The 15,102-nt window shown below is 37.0% G+C and overlaps 1 protein-coding gene across 1 annotated transcript; it reads right to left on the bottom strand.

The window, feature by feature from the left end:
- Positions 1-430: 430 nt before the first annotated feature.
- LOC131240515 (protein NRT1/ PTR FAMILY 5.2-like) lies at positions 431-14,558 on the bottom strand. Its single transcript, XM_058238788.1, has 4 exons — positions 14,354-14,558; positions 11,092-11,309; positions 3,483-4,048; positions 431-1,879 (listed from the first exon to the last, which is right to left on the bottom strand). The coding sequence occupies exons 1-4, from the start codon at positions 14,472-14,474 to the stop codon at positions 880-882; spliced, it is 1,905 nt and encodes a 634-aa protein (XP_058094771.1). The 5' UTR covers positions 14,475-14,558; the 3' UTR covers positions 431-879.
- Between the last annotated feature and the right edge of the window lie 544 nt (positions 14,559-15,102).

Below are 15,102 nucleotides of genomic sequence, written 5' to 3'. Positions count from 1 at the left end.
TGGATGCCAATTATGGATTGGTCGTGGTTGAAGAACCATGCTGAGAGGATGATCCAGACCATTGATTTGTCTGCTTTCAAGTTACATACAAAGATGGTTATAATCCACCTGTTCGTTTCTGAATTAAACCTCAGCTCTCGATTATCCAACCATTTCTTGATATGGGTCCCTTAGGAGCGATACATGCTGGATGAATGTGTATAAAAAATCATGCGAAACTTGTTCATTAAGGTGAGTAGAGCCTTTTTCTTAACATGGTAACTGAACAAGGTGAGTAGAGCCTTTTTCTCAACATGGTAACTATTATATCCAACTTCGCTTGGCATGGAGCTCTGGCCTGACACTTCGAGTTCTCAGAAAGCTTAAATTGAGGGAATGCAAAGAATCTTTCAAAGAAGACATGAAATCAGAACCATCCATCATCACATGATCAAGAACAGCGTCTAATCACTGTACTAACCATGTACTACCTATTTCAATCCAATTTTTTCTGTGTATCTTGTACACTTTCACACAACAATCTCATGGTACTAACCATGTACTACCTATTTCAACCCAATTTTTTCTGTGTATCTTGTAAACTTTCATACAACAATCTCTTTTCGTTTGTGGCAGATTGATAAGCCAAAAGGTATACATTGTACTTTGAATCAGACCATGATATGATACATGTCACCCCATATCAAAACACCACCTACCCTGCAATCTTCAATGTTGGTACACCACATGATTTTCAAAACCGGCATCCAATACGATTCACTTCATTGTCTGTCATTGCTTCTTGATGCATAGAAGACCACTTTTGTCTAGGTACATGTACCCCAAAATGACATACCACAAGAATGAGAGGCTCTTCTCCATCAAATCGAGTGATAAGATTTAAGTTGATGACACTTCATGGTTACTAGCGCTCAATGCCAACTTCCCATTTTCTTCATGGTTACTAGTGCTCAATGCCAACTTACCGTTTTCTTCATGGTTACTAGTGCTCAATGCCAACTTACCATTTTCTTCATGGTTACTAGTGCTCAATGCCAACTTCCCATTTTCTCCTTCGATCATTTCCATCGAATCTGTTACCTCGGCTTTATATACATAGAGCTTGACTACAATTAGGAAGAAAATGAAATTCAATACGTTCAAGACAGCGAAGAAAGCGTAATAGTAGTCCAGATGAGAGGCATTGAGATTATTCAGAATCCACCCTTTGTGGCCATGTTTCTCAGTGATGTGGGACACCGTTGAAAGAAGGAAACTGCTAAGAAAGTTCCCCATCCCAAGACTCGTCATGGAGTAAGAGGTCCCGAGGCTTTTCATTCCTTCTGGAGCCTGATCATAGAAGAATTCGATCTTTGCCACCTCAAGGAAAGAGTCTGCAACTCCCATAAGCACGAATTGAGGGAGTAAGACGAATATAGTGAGTGGAACTTCCCCTCCATTTTGAACTACGCCATGATCTCTAGCGACTTGCAGTCTATGCCTTTCAGTTAGAGATGCAGTCAACATGATCACAATGTGGAAGAGAAGGCCAATTCCCATCCTCTGGAGGAGGGTGATCCCCCTCGGATTCTTGGTCCACTTTCTCATGATCTTAACGAAGCAACGGTCATATATCACAACACAGATGAGCATGGTAAGTGTTACAAAGCCGGCTAAGCTGGCAGGGGGAATCTTGAAGCTGGAACCGATGTGTCTCTTCAGCGTTGTACCTTGCTTGATGAAAAGCGTATGGACTTGAGCGATCATCGTGCTTGGAATAAAGGTTGCAAATAAGATTGGAATCATTCGTAGCATTTGTTTTGTTTCTTCTACTTGGGTGACTGGACAGAGCGTCCATGGAGAGTCTAGGTTGGTTTTCACAGCCGCCTTGTTGAGAAATCTGCATCCATGAATTCAATTACAATTCAAATTACACAAATGTAAGGCATTGAGAACTTAGCTTAATCAAGAGGACTTAGAAAAAATAGTGATGTTTTCCTAGCATTCATAGCAAGGAAGTAGCTCTTGAATTACAGTTCTATTTCTTTCAAGTCCCAACTTGATTGAAATTTGAAGTCCAAATGAATCAATATGAATCCAAAGGGAGGATATCACAATTTGTTTATTATAACTTTATTAGATTCATAATCGAATCCGAATCAATAGTTCATCCAAATGCTGGCAAAATATAGGAAACCCCAATTGCACCAATCTCATTTCTAAATGCCCGCATCTTTGCACAGTACAAAAGGGTATTCCGGACCATTTTATCAGTGTCCCACTGTGGATGTAGAACGCTCCAAAAATCTCCATGACTGGAAGACCTGACCGACCAATATTCGGACCCCTTTCAGTTGAATGTGTACCATTGTTGTGTTTCTCTTCTTAATCGGCACAAATTGAAAGGCTAAGCATGTCCATTCAAGGAGATATTTGAGCCGTAGCCCATCCATGGCGGGAATTACAAAATCATCCACCCCACTTGTCAGAATCGAAGACTGCAAACACTGTGCAAGATACAGGTCACACACCATACATTTCTTCTCTATCACTTGCATGGCATGAGCATTTTACTAATATGGCTAGTCTCACTACCTAGAAACTAAAATGAAGGAAAGAAAGGCAATCCAAGAAACAGATTTTCTAAGAAAAAAGATTCCATTATCATGTTTGGGCACTTGGAAAGAGAAACATTAAGCCTAAAATCTGCAAGCCAGATCTAAGGTGGGGAGCAAAATATGTTCATTAAACTTATCTGTTTGGATGCATGGAATCGAAAGTAAAACATTCAGTTTTCCATTGATGTAATAATTCCACCTATTTGGATAGCCTATACCACAATTGGCACAAGTTACGAGGTAACTATTATCTAATGGAAAACAAGACTTTCAAATGCTATTCAACCCTCCATCCTATTAGGAATCCTCAGGTGAACAGTAATGAAAAATGTAATCATTACAGATATCCATCTCCACATCATAGATTCCTCATATCCAAACAGACAAGTCTATCCAATGAGGGAATGTGTTTTTTGGGCCTTTCCTCACATCTAAATGTTTTGAAGCCATATATGGAAACCATGGATTCCACACCAAATGATAGGAAGGAAAAAGGGTGTTTCTTTAATGTGACAAATTGTGTTATTTGGATAGCAAAGAAAAGGCTGAATTCCACCCAGTAATCATTATACTTGTATAATTTATAACTTGGAATAAAAAACCAAGTATTGTTAGAGGAATATAAAATTTTCACTTTCTACTCAAACACATGAATCCATGTTTTAATAGTTCCCATGGAAATCATCATTAAATAATAATAATTATTATAATTATTATTGTTGTTGTTGTTGTTGTTCTTCTTCTTCTTCTTGTTATTTATGTTTTCTTTTGGAATATTCCACTTATCTAAAGGAATGTTACCTAAGGAATAGGTTCCTTTCCAGGTAGCCAAACGACCCACATTTCACCCAAATGGGAATTATTATATTTAAAAAAATCACTGACCTCAAAGAAGGGGTAGAATCGATCCTAAACTTGTGTTTTCTTGCATACTCTTCCAAGTCCAGCTCATAGAGTTCTTTGGGGTCGTTTGGTAATGGGACCCTCCATTTACTAAGGGCAGCAACAATGACTCTAGCCATCCTTGTAAAGGGACTCCCAGAGGGTAACTTGTGCCTATAGAAAGGTGTCCCAGCTAAGAAGATTGCCACTGAAATCGCAAGCCCAAGCGTCGGCAGCCCATAGCCCAGCGTCCACCCCACATTGTCCTGTATGTAGACAAGGACTGTGTTTGCGAAGAGCGTCCCGAAGAATATGCTGAACATCCACCAGTTGAAGAATGAGAGCTTGTGGGCCCTCTCCTTGGGCTCAAAATCATCAAACTGGTCCGCGCCTATGGTCGAGATGTTGGGCTTAGTCCCGCCCGTCCCGACCGCCAGTATGTATAGCCCACAGAAGAATACACCAAGTTGAAATGTAGAAGCTTTCTTGCAGTCGGCAATGTTGTCTAGATGACAAGGAGGCGGTTTTAGTGAAGGGAGGGATACCGCGAGTGTCAGCAGACACATCCCCTGGAAACATAGAAGATTGATTAATAGAAATTACGAAAAAAACAACCATGCATGGTTACATTTGCACTAATGTATCTTGTTAGATACCAATTTTAGAGTAATGCTGTGGGTGAAATGTGTTCATCTGATCATGATTTGAAGGGGATTATAAATGGGCCCCACTTAATCCTACCAATAGCTAAGTTTCACTACTGGTTTCAAGGGCTGGACTCGTGTGCTGTTTTTTTTTTTTTTTTTTCTCACAATTTAAGAAAAGGGTGGCCCACTTTTCGGCCGTACATTTGGCATGGTTGTATGGCAATTCAGGCTGTCCAAATCACTGGCCCAACAGTGGATGGAGCATGAGTGAAAATTTGCACTGAGAAGATAGTAGTAACCATCTGATTTAGCCCTCTAATTTGGCTACTCACTATTTCACTTTCAACCATCTATTTGATTAATTGGATGATTAGGATTTCTTGATCAGTATGGTTTAAGAGAGATGCTCCATCAACAATGGGACCCACAATTTGGATGGTCTGGATAGCTGTACATTATTAGTGTCAGATTGAGGGGGATGAGTCACCACCCTTTTTCAAATTGTGAAAACCTTATCATTTCTCCTAATTTGAATTTGTAATGCAGGCCAAACGCGCCAAAAAATGCACCTAAGTTCTAACAGTTGCAATTGCAAGGCATGAGATAGTAAACAAAGCATCAAAATCCATTCAAACTCTGTAGCAGGACGATCAAACTGATTTAATGGGCCCCACCATCTAATTGTGGTCATGGGAGTGAACGGTTCATGCATAAAATGGTCGGTGGTCAGATTTTTTTTGGGCGAAATCAGATGGTTAAGATCATCCACTTGGTGTGATTTTTGGGCTATGGTTCATCACACTAGGACGAGCAACTTGGACGGTTTGGATGGCTATATGAATGATCAATGAGTCACCACCATTTTAAGGTAAAGCATCGCCCTAGTCGAGCTCAATTTAAAATGCTGCTGAGTCACTTCGGGATGAGGGGACCAGAACCGTCTACAGCGCCTATTTTACACAGCTGCGTAAGACACCCAAACTCTGTGGGGCCTGCCACGCTCTATTGGTAAATCCACTCCGTCCATCAGGTAGGAACCCTTATTTGAACCGTACATGAAAAACCCAGCCTAATAGAAAGCTATGATGGGTAATATGCCAATGGAAACAATGTGAATTTGCTCCTCAAACATCTAAAAGTTCAAACGGTGTGGCCTACATGATATTTGGATCAGGCTCTTTTTGTTTGTTCACTTCATGACAGTGAGTTACACCTGATTATCGGGTTTGATGAGAATAAACAGAATGGTGGCCCCACACACTGTCCCATGGTTGGACTCCCGTCCCTATTGTCGCCAATGGTGTGGCCCATCTCACTTCATGGCCAAGAGTTGAGGATAGAACCTGATGGACGGAGTAGATTCTACGTATACAATAGGGTTGACTCAATACAGTCTGAAGTAGAACACCAAAACTAGAGAGAGAGAGAGGTGTTATCTGTTACTGAGAGGCGGATTGCCCGCAACCCTAGGCTCTGTCAGGCCCACTGTGATGTCTGTGTTATATCCACTTGGTCCATCTATTTTTTAAAGCTCATTGTAGGACAAAAACCCATATATGAAAAAGATCCAACCCATTTTTTTTGTGAGAAGTAACCCCATCGTCCGCTTGCGTGTGGCCCACTTGAGTTTTGGATCAGCCTCATTTTTTGCCTTACATCTTCTCTTGGCCAGGCCGAGATGATAGATGGAGTAGATTTATATTATCATTAGTGGGACCCACCATATCTTAAAAAAATAAAAATAAATAAAAATAAAAATTATATCTTCCGCACATTGACTAAACCACTTTCTCCATTCTTCCTTCCTTTTCGTATGGTAATGGGCACTGAACTCTCCCACTAAATGAAACCATCCTATAATCCCCACTCCTCCATTCCATTATGTACCCCTTTATAAAAAAATTTTAAAAGAAAGAAAGAAGAAATGAAGGAAATAATCAAATCAAAAATATACAGAGGGAGAGAGAGAGCTCTATAGATCAAGGGAGAAAGATTAGAATGGGGCCGAATCATCAGACTTTTAAGGTAGGTGATCTTATCCTGAAGTTTATCATTTTCAGTTATTTATTATGTTTATTTAATCCAAAATTTTGATTAGTATGTAGGGAATCCTACTCATTTATGAATTTTTATATTTCTAATATTTAATGTTAAAATAATTTATATATAAATAAAATAAAATAAATTTACAGAATAAAATAAATAATTTATCTAAGTTTATATTTTAATTTATTAATTCTTAAATTTTTTTGTTAAGATTAAAAAATTAAATATGAATTATTCCTAAATTTTCAAAAATTAATTGATATGAAAGTAAATTATTAAAAATAGATTAAATTCAAATTAATTTATGAATTTATTTAAATTAGTAAATTCAAATTAATTTTAAAAATATTTTTAATTAATGAGTATGTTAGTTATTAAATTTAATCGTTTAATTAATCCGAATTATATATATATATATATATATATATATATATATATATATATATATATATATATATATATATATTCAAGTTTTTGGCATTGTTGTCGGGGATTGCCGGTTGTATTTTTCTGAGATTAGTTAGTTTTGGAATTAGTTTAAGATTTAAGTTTTTCTTAATAATAATAATAATAATAATAATAATAATAATATCCAAAGTCCAAATTAATAACTTCTTTAAACTTATTAAATTTAAATATAAAAATAAATAATAATAAAATCCTGAATTTAAATTTAAAAAAATTAGATAAATTTTTTTAAAGATAGATTAACTTAAATTATTAAATAATAATTTTTATTACATTATTAATGTTATATTATAAAAATCAGTGTAATATTTTTGTTTCTGTAAAGATTAAAATTCAAATTTTAATTCTAAAATTTTAAAGAGTTAATTAAATTAAATTGAAATGAACTTAAGTTTAAGAAAATTTTCAAAATTTTGGAATTGAAACTAAAATTTTTTGTACATTATTTCATAGAAATTTCTAAATTAAATAATAGTAAAATAATATTTTATTTAAGTCTTTGAATTATTAAAGTCTCAACAAAATTTAAATCTAGAATTATATTGTTGATATTTTTTATTGTGAAATAATTATTCATCGTACATGTATGTTTACCATTTATTGAGCATCAATTTTAATACGTTGGATGTAATGTAAGTAAGTAGGGCAATCGTGTCCCTTAGGTAAAAGACCCTAAAGTAGCAAGTAGGGCAATCATGTCCCTTGGGTGAGAGACCCTAAAGCTAGCAAGTAGAGCAATTGTGTCCCTTGGGTGAAAGACCTTAGAACCCACTGAATCCTTTGGAGTCTCCTTTGTATACAGCGTATGGGGTACAATTGTGTGCGCGGACATATGTCAGAGGTACAACTGGAGCAGTAGTCTGACCAGCTAACGTATAAATGGGTCCTTTACAATGAGGTACTAGTGCGTGGGCATTAATACAACGTGACCATCCACTTAGGTATGGTGTTATAAGAAATGATATAAATGTTATGAGTATTCATGGAAATTATCACATGCATCGCATTTTCACATTTCTTTTGCTTAAATTTATTATCTGTATTCTATTTTTCTCAATTATTTTTTTTTAAAAATTAATATTATCTGAACATGTTAAATTTTGGATAAGAAATGACCCTACTGAGCTGTTATATTCATCTTAATAAAAAAAAATGCACAAGTGCAGAACTGGAATACTACGAGTAGGTGGGCTTCTACTATTAGCTTTATTTTCTAGAAAATTAGGTTTAGTTTTAATTCAATTCATTTTTTTTTTTGTTATTTAGGTTTAGTTTATGTTCAAATTTCGATGTAGAAAGAAAAAACTATCAAAAGAATTGAATTTAATAAACATTTCAGTTGTATTTTCTTTTAAATGATGATGAATATTTATTGAATTTGATTGAATCAACTGGATTGTAATAAATGTCATTATATTATAACTCACGAACCTTAGAATTCGGGTCCTGAAGACCTTATTCGGGTACTCGAATTTCGAGGCGTGACAAGGAATCCTACCTTTAAATAGTGGCAAACAAATGGACATGGTCAGAATCTTCCAATCTAAGGTATTTTTGTGGTTGACTGTCCATGTTGTCACATCAAGGGACCTACTTGTCCAAGGCAAGGACTCCAATGATAATGTACAACCTAACCTTTCGGCCAGAGCATTGCATGTTAAAAAATAAAAAGTAAAAAGTAAAAAAACAATGATGAGGTCAGATCCATGAAAAACAAGTTCATCATTGATTGAGTGGTGAAACCTCCGTAGTAGACATTGTGTCCCATGTTGGGGTCATGGATTCAATTGCGTTAGGTACCTAATAAATAAATAAATAAATAAAGCTCCTTTCAAACTAACCAAACACATCAAGCTAGGCCCATAGAACCGGCAAGGATCTTATTACACGGGGCAACCGAATACCAGAAGGATCTTAAACAATAATAATGAACGACCATATAGTACCACTTAGGGAATGTATTTATTATTGATTTGACTGCATCAGATATAATGACTCAGATAATATTATGTAGCAGTAAAATCTCAATAAGAAATAAATGGAATATCTCTTTGGCTACATTAACGGCCAAATATGATCAAAATCTAAAAAGTCATTATTAGTCTAAAAAAGATAAATTTATCGAGATACAACCATAAAATAAGTCTTGTGTATCCTGTTCAGATGGTAAAACCAACTATTCATCGTAATGACCTTATGAACGAAGATGGGTATCAATCAAAACACGGTCACCGTCAGTGACATAAATTCAATTAAGGCATCATAATATCTTGCAAAAAGCCTTTACAATTGAAACCACTTAAGCAGTAGAGCGACAACAATGCCAGGTTGGCCGAGTTTCATGTGCACTATACACATTCGTATGGAGAAATAGATAACTATCACCAACACAGGATGTCTCGAGAAAAACTCATCCACATAATAGGAGCTGGACGTGCACGCAACCAATAGCCAATTTACGACAAATTGCTAGTATGCATGACATATCTTAATAGACTACAACTGTTTTCGGGCCCAAACGATTATTTTCACATCAACAAGTGTGAGAAGTGACTATAAAGATCTTTCTCCAGATACCGTTTCAAAAACTCTATAAATAGGAGAAAGTTGAAGACATCTAGGTATTCACCAATTCAATACAAATCAAATCTACGTCACAACGATGGCTAACCTATTTTTATCTTGTCTTAGTTTATCCTAGACTAGTAGTAGTGTACTCCAATCTTTCGATGCTATTACGTTGGATTGACTTTATAATAGTAGTATAATATCGCCCGTCTACGTTGCTATGTTGGATTGACTTAGATTAGAAGTAGTATACCATCTACGCCAAGCGTTGGATCACAAGTATGATATATATATATATATATATATATATATATATATATATATATATATATATATATATTAGTAGTGTAATTACTTTTATCTACACATAAGTCGTTGGACCAATGAAGACTTAGATCAAAAGCATTACTATCTACATTGCAAATGGGATTGGATTGCCAAGGGATATTATTATAAATTTTTATTTACATTTTAATTAATACAATTGAGTTCATTCTACATATTGTATGAATCGAGTTATCTATGCTATTATGGTAACAAAAAGCTCTTTCGACTGAAAGTTAAAAAAAAAAAAAAAAAAAAAAAACTCATTAAAAGGATGAATCTCCCATTCACAAATCACTTGATTTCATTTACAGGATAGTCGAATTGGTTTAATTCTTGGTCATACACAACCATCGACGGTCTCTTTGTATATCTCAATGCTTGGAGTCACCAGCGTTCGGTTTGGATTGACTCTAACATGCTCTAAACACTCTTGGCACCATACGCATGTACCAACTACCAAATTTCGAGACAAAATATGGTCCCCCTACCGTAGTACCAAATAAGGTCCCGTTTCCACCCTTTAACTGCATCTTAAATAACGATATGACCCGTTCATGTTTTGAATTCTCTAACGCCCAGGCGATTGTAAGAAACATTTGTTGAACAAGTGATTATCTAAAAAGATTAAATATTTAATGGCTCATATTCAGTTCGAAATACAAAGGTTAATATAATTAAGTATGATTACAAGGCCATAGCCAAGGGGTGCGAACTGGTGTATGGAACCGTGGCAGGTTAGCCACTGTAGAAGCCGACCTCAATTATGGTAGCATTCTCTCTAGCTTGTGTTAAAACAAAAGTAATGAAAAGAATATTTTGTTTCTTTTTAATTTTATTAATCCCACTATAATAAGAAAGCATATGAAAAATGTAACCGATTCTTTAGGTCCCACCATCCACTCCGAATAGCCTTTCCACCTAATGGTAGGTTCCATTCAAGGGGTGGAACCTTTTGCATTTGAAAACCAAACACGTGTTTCGCCTTCAAACCAAATGTTAGGGAGACCGAATCAATGGTGATGAAACCCATCAAGCAAAAGCACTTAAACCAATGTGGAACGTAACAAATACCTACCGTACTATAATCATAATAGGAACCAAGTGATAGGGCCATTATTTAGTGGCCGAAAATATTGATCTGATGGACACCACCATGTATGGACCATTCTCTATAAATCTTTCCCAGTAGAATATCCTAACAGTCCAATCATTGAAACTTTTTTTAAAACCATGTATTTGCATGCAGGCCACTAATCTAAAGGTCGATCAGGAAAGTCTATAGACGGTATTTTTTGGCATTGTCCTAAATCAATGAATTTAGGAGGCACACTTCTACAGTTTGACCTTTTGATATTTCCATGAAAATTAACTGTGACTCATGTCCATGGTTTTCAATGTCTACAGGATTCCACCTGGACTATCTTCCTATCCAAGCAAGCTGTTAGAGGAATTGTTCAATGCTCTAACTATGAGTTTCTATTAGCGGGTCCATTAGTTCAATGATCCAAAACGTTGATATGATGATGATGATGATGATGATGATGGGAATACATTACCGAGAGATAAATACAGGAGGCGATGGAGAAAGTCCGATAACGGCCGAGATGAGCATCAGCGACGTAGGCTCCCAAGATGGGCATCAACCAAACGGTTCCGGCCCAGTTGGTGACGTTGTTGGAGGAAGAGACAGTGCCCTGATGGAGCTTCTTCGTCATATACAACACCAGGTTTGACGATATTCCGTAGAATGCCAGCCTCTCAAACACTTCGTAAACTGCCAACCATACACATCCAAACATCCATTTTAATATAATTATTTATATAGATACATGGCCCACTTGTCAAATATCCAGGCGGTCCATCACTTGGGTCCGACTGTCTAGTTGCCCTGTGGACCAAACAACACGGTTTTTCACTACTTTTTAGGTGGGGTCCACCGCATGGACGGATTGGGTCTCACACATGCATGACATGTAGCCATTTGCAGATCAGGCCGTCGACTCTAGGTGCATCTAGGGGTGCACACGATTTGGACCCGAACTATTCCCAACAGTTCTAGGAAAACTAGAACCAGAACCGAACCGTTTGCACCTAAATCCGAATTGGAACCGGACCTGAAAAAAACGGTTTGGTTTTGTTTCAGTTTTACAGTTATGGGTTTTTATAATCCAACCCAATTGCATGGTTTTTTATTATAATCCATCACAAGCACCTCTACTGAAAATTTTCAGAGAGAGTAACCTTGTTATAGTTTGTTTCGATGACCATTTGATGTTTCCAAAATGATTTTGATGCCAATGTCTATTTGTGTTATAATTTATTTGATGAGTGGTCTAGTTTTTTTTCATGTTTTAAAAGAAAATAAATTTTAAATATTTATTGACCAATCGGTTCAGTTTCATGTTCAGTTCCATGGTTCGATTCTATAGTCCGGTTCACAGAACGGTTTAGTTCTATCGAACTCCAAACCGAGAACCAAATCAAACTAATTGACTATATGATTTTCGAAACCAAAACCAGAACTGGTGCACTTTGGAACCAGACCTAACCGTGCAGTCCGGTTAGTTCCGGTCCGATTCACCGGTTCTACCTCTTCCTAGTGCACCCCTAGGTGCATCCTAGGATATAAAACAAATAGATATTAGAGCCCTTCATCAAGTGGGGTGTAGTGTGAAAATGTCCAAGACTGAAAACAATATTGGTCCACTGATCATGAGTGAGGCCTGACTGGTACTGACAGAAAATTTAATGTTAGGAAAGAACCCTAATAATCTAAGTTCAACCTATATTTATGGTTCAACCACTGGCGCTGGCGTACTATCTGATCTTTGGCATGGTACGCACTTCCTCATAAATGGCCTATATCTCCAGTCCAGCAACGGTCGAGCCGGCCGCGGATTGCCTACTGACGTCGGTAGCTATTGGATGGTGCTCTGTGGGGCCCACCATGATGTACTTATTTCATCCAATCCTTCAATTCATTTTTATATCACATTTTAGGACACGCGCACAAAAATGAGGCAGATCAAAATAACATTTGGACCACACTCAAGGAAACAGTGGTGATTGAATGACTACCATTAAAACTTCTCGAGGGGCACAAAGTGATAGATGAAGCTGATATTTTTGTTTTCCGTTCATCCAGGTCCGTGTGACCTAATCAAAAGGTTGGATGGAAAATAAACATTTTTTTTTGAACAACTACAATGGACCTTAGGAAGTTTTTAATGATGGGCATTCAATCACCACCGTTATCTTCTTGTGTGGCCCACTTGAGATCTGCATGTCTCATTTTTTGGTATTATCCCCTAAAATGATTTGCAAAAGTAAATAGGCAGTATTGATAAAACACATGTATCGTGGTGGCGCCCACATCAGCGTCAGGTGGAAGTGGAACCAAGCTTAGGATGGTAGCCATCATGCAGCATGACTAGTTTCTATCAAAACAGGGCATGGAAATTGAGAGAGGGATTATTCAAATGATCAAATATTGCATTATTTAATGAAGCCATTTTTCATATAAAAACCTAATCATTTATTGCATATAATAATAAAAAAAATAAAAAAAAAGAAACAGAACTGTTTCCCGCGGTGTGGTCCACTTGAGTGTTGTATATGCTTCATTTTGGGCTAAAGATATGAAATTATCTGTTAAAAATGTATGGACGGAGTGGATAAAATACAGAGTGACGGTGAGCCCCACTGAGTTTCCTTAGAGTTACTCAGCATGCAATTGGCTTCCGAAGAAAGGGGCTAATCACATATCCAGCTGGAGAAGAGATGGTTGAAAAGACTCTCATGGGCGTGGATTGCCCACGAGCTCAAAAATTAAAGCATACGCAAGCTCAAGTGGACCACTCCATAGAAAAGAGTGGGAATTGAATGACCACTGTTGAAAACTTCACGGGGCCACGGAAGTTTTGGATCAAGCTGATACTTGTGTTCCCCTTAACCCATGTCTTTGCATTATGAACAGATTGGATGACAAATAAACATCACATTGGGGCCTGGGAAGGTCTCAACCGTGGATTTCATTATCTCCACTGTTTCATATGGTGTGGTCCACTTAAGCTTTGGGTATGTTCAATTTTGGATTAATGACATAAAATGACATGAAGAAATGGATGGACGGTGTGGATAAGACACATACATCACAATGAGCCCCACAGAGTTTACTCAGCACACTGGCGTGCATACCCAACCAGCATCCGACTCTTATGTTATTTTTGCACCACTCAAAAATGGCGGTGGTTCTTCAATTGCACACAGTTGTACGGCAATCCAGGCGATCCATTTGATAGCCATTAATCGGACAGTCAGGATTACTTGATCATTCTGATTTTAAAATAGATCCTCCATCAACAATTTGGACGACCTGGATAGCTGTACATTAGCGCCAAATGCAAGGAAGACGAGTAGCTAATCTTCTTAGATTGTGCAAAACTAACACAGAAGTCCATTCCCATTGTCAAAATGCAGAAATAAGCCAGCTTCAAGATAAGATGGGCATACAAAATTCAAGGGCGCTCTGACTCTTGAGATACCAAAAAAACATATCTCAAACAAAAAATAAAAGAAGAAGAAAACCCTTTAATGGGAGTAACCATTTGTCCAATCGAATTTGGGTACTTAATGACCATGGATTGGATGGTTAGGATTGCTTGATCAGTGTGGTATTCCAACTAAGATCCTTCACAATGTTCCCCACATGAAAGCAGAGCAGCCCAACTAAATCCATATGACATGAAATGAAAGTGCCCACAAAAATAGAAAAAAGAAGAGAGAGAGAGAGAGAGAGAGAGAGAGAGAGAGTATTACCTACAACGAAACCACAAGCCTTCCATCCTCCTCTCTCTGATCGACGGACAGGGTTCCCTTTCAGATCTACAGAGCCGTCCTGTGTGAAATCCCCACGCGCTGTTTCTACGCAACTAACCATCAGATCTTTTCTTTTTCCCTTTTTCCCTCTTGTTTTCTTTATTCTTACCCAGTGCTGCACCCAACGCCTTATTTATAGGGATTTCTGTGCTTGCAGAGGATCCGAGATGATTTCCAAAATGCCGCCCGTCTCCTTTTCTCAAGACAAGTGGGCTTCATTAATAAATATATGTTCGCTTATTTTACTAAATGGTGGTGGTGGTGACTGGAATTTTTTTGGTTTTTCTTTTTAATTTTTGGTCACTTCATGATTTCGGGTATTGGTAAATCTCCGTGAGCCCCACCATGATGTATGTGTTCTCTTTCCATGCCAGCCATTCATTTTGCAAGAAAGTTATATGATATGAACTCAAAAAATGAAACTAAAAAAATAAGCAGATCCAAAGTTCAACTGAGGATAGTTATTCACAGCTTTGAAACTTTTTTACAGCTCTATGAAATGTTTATTTACCATCTAACGTGTTCATAAAGTCATGTACACTTGGATGAAGAAGAAAATAATTAGCTTTATTAAAAAACTGTGGCCTATAGAAAGTTTCACTGATATGCATATAATCCTCCTTGCTTCTTATGATATGGACTACTAGTGCTTTGTATCTACTTCAATTTTAGAATAATGCACTAAAATG

The sequence above is a fragment of the Magnolia sinica genome, chromosome 3 (assembly GCF_029962835.1).
Source record: "Magnolia sinica isolate HGM2019 chromosome 3, MsV1, whole genome shotgun sequence".
NCBI lineage: Eukaryota > Viridiplantae > Streptophyta > Magnoliopsida > Magnoliales > Magnoliaceae > Magnolia > Magnolia sinica.
Note: the sequence above shows the minus strand (reverse complement) of the source record. Positions and strands in the feature narration are given on the sequence as shown.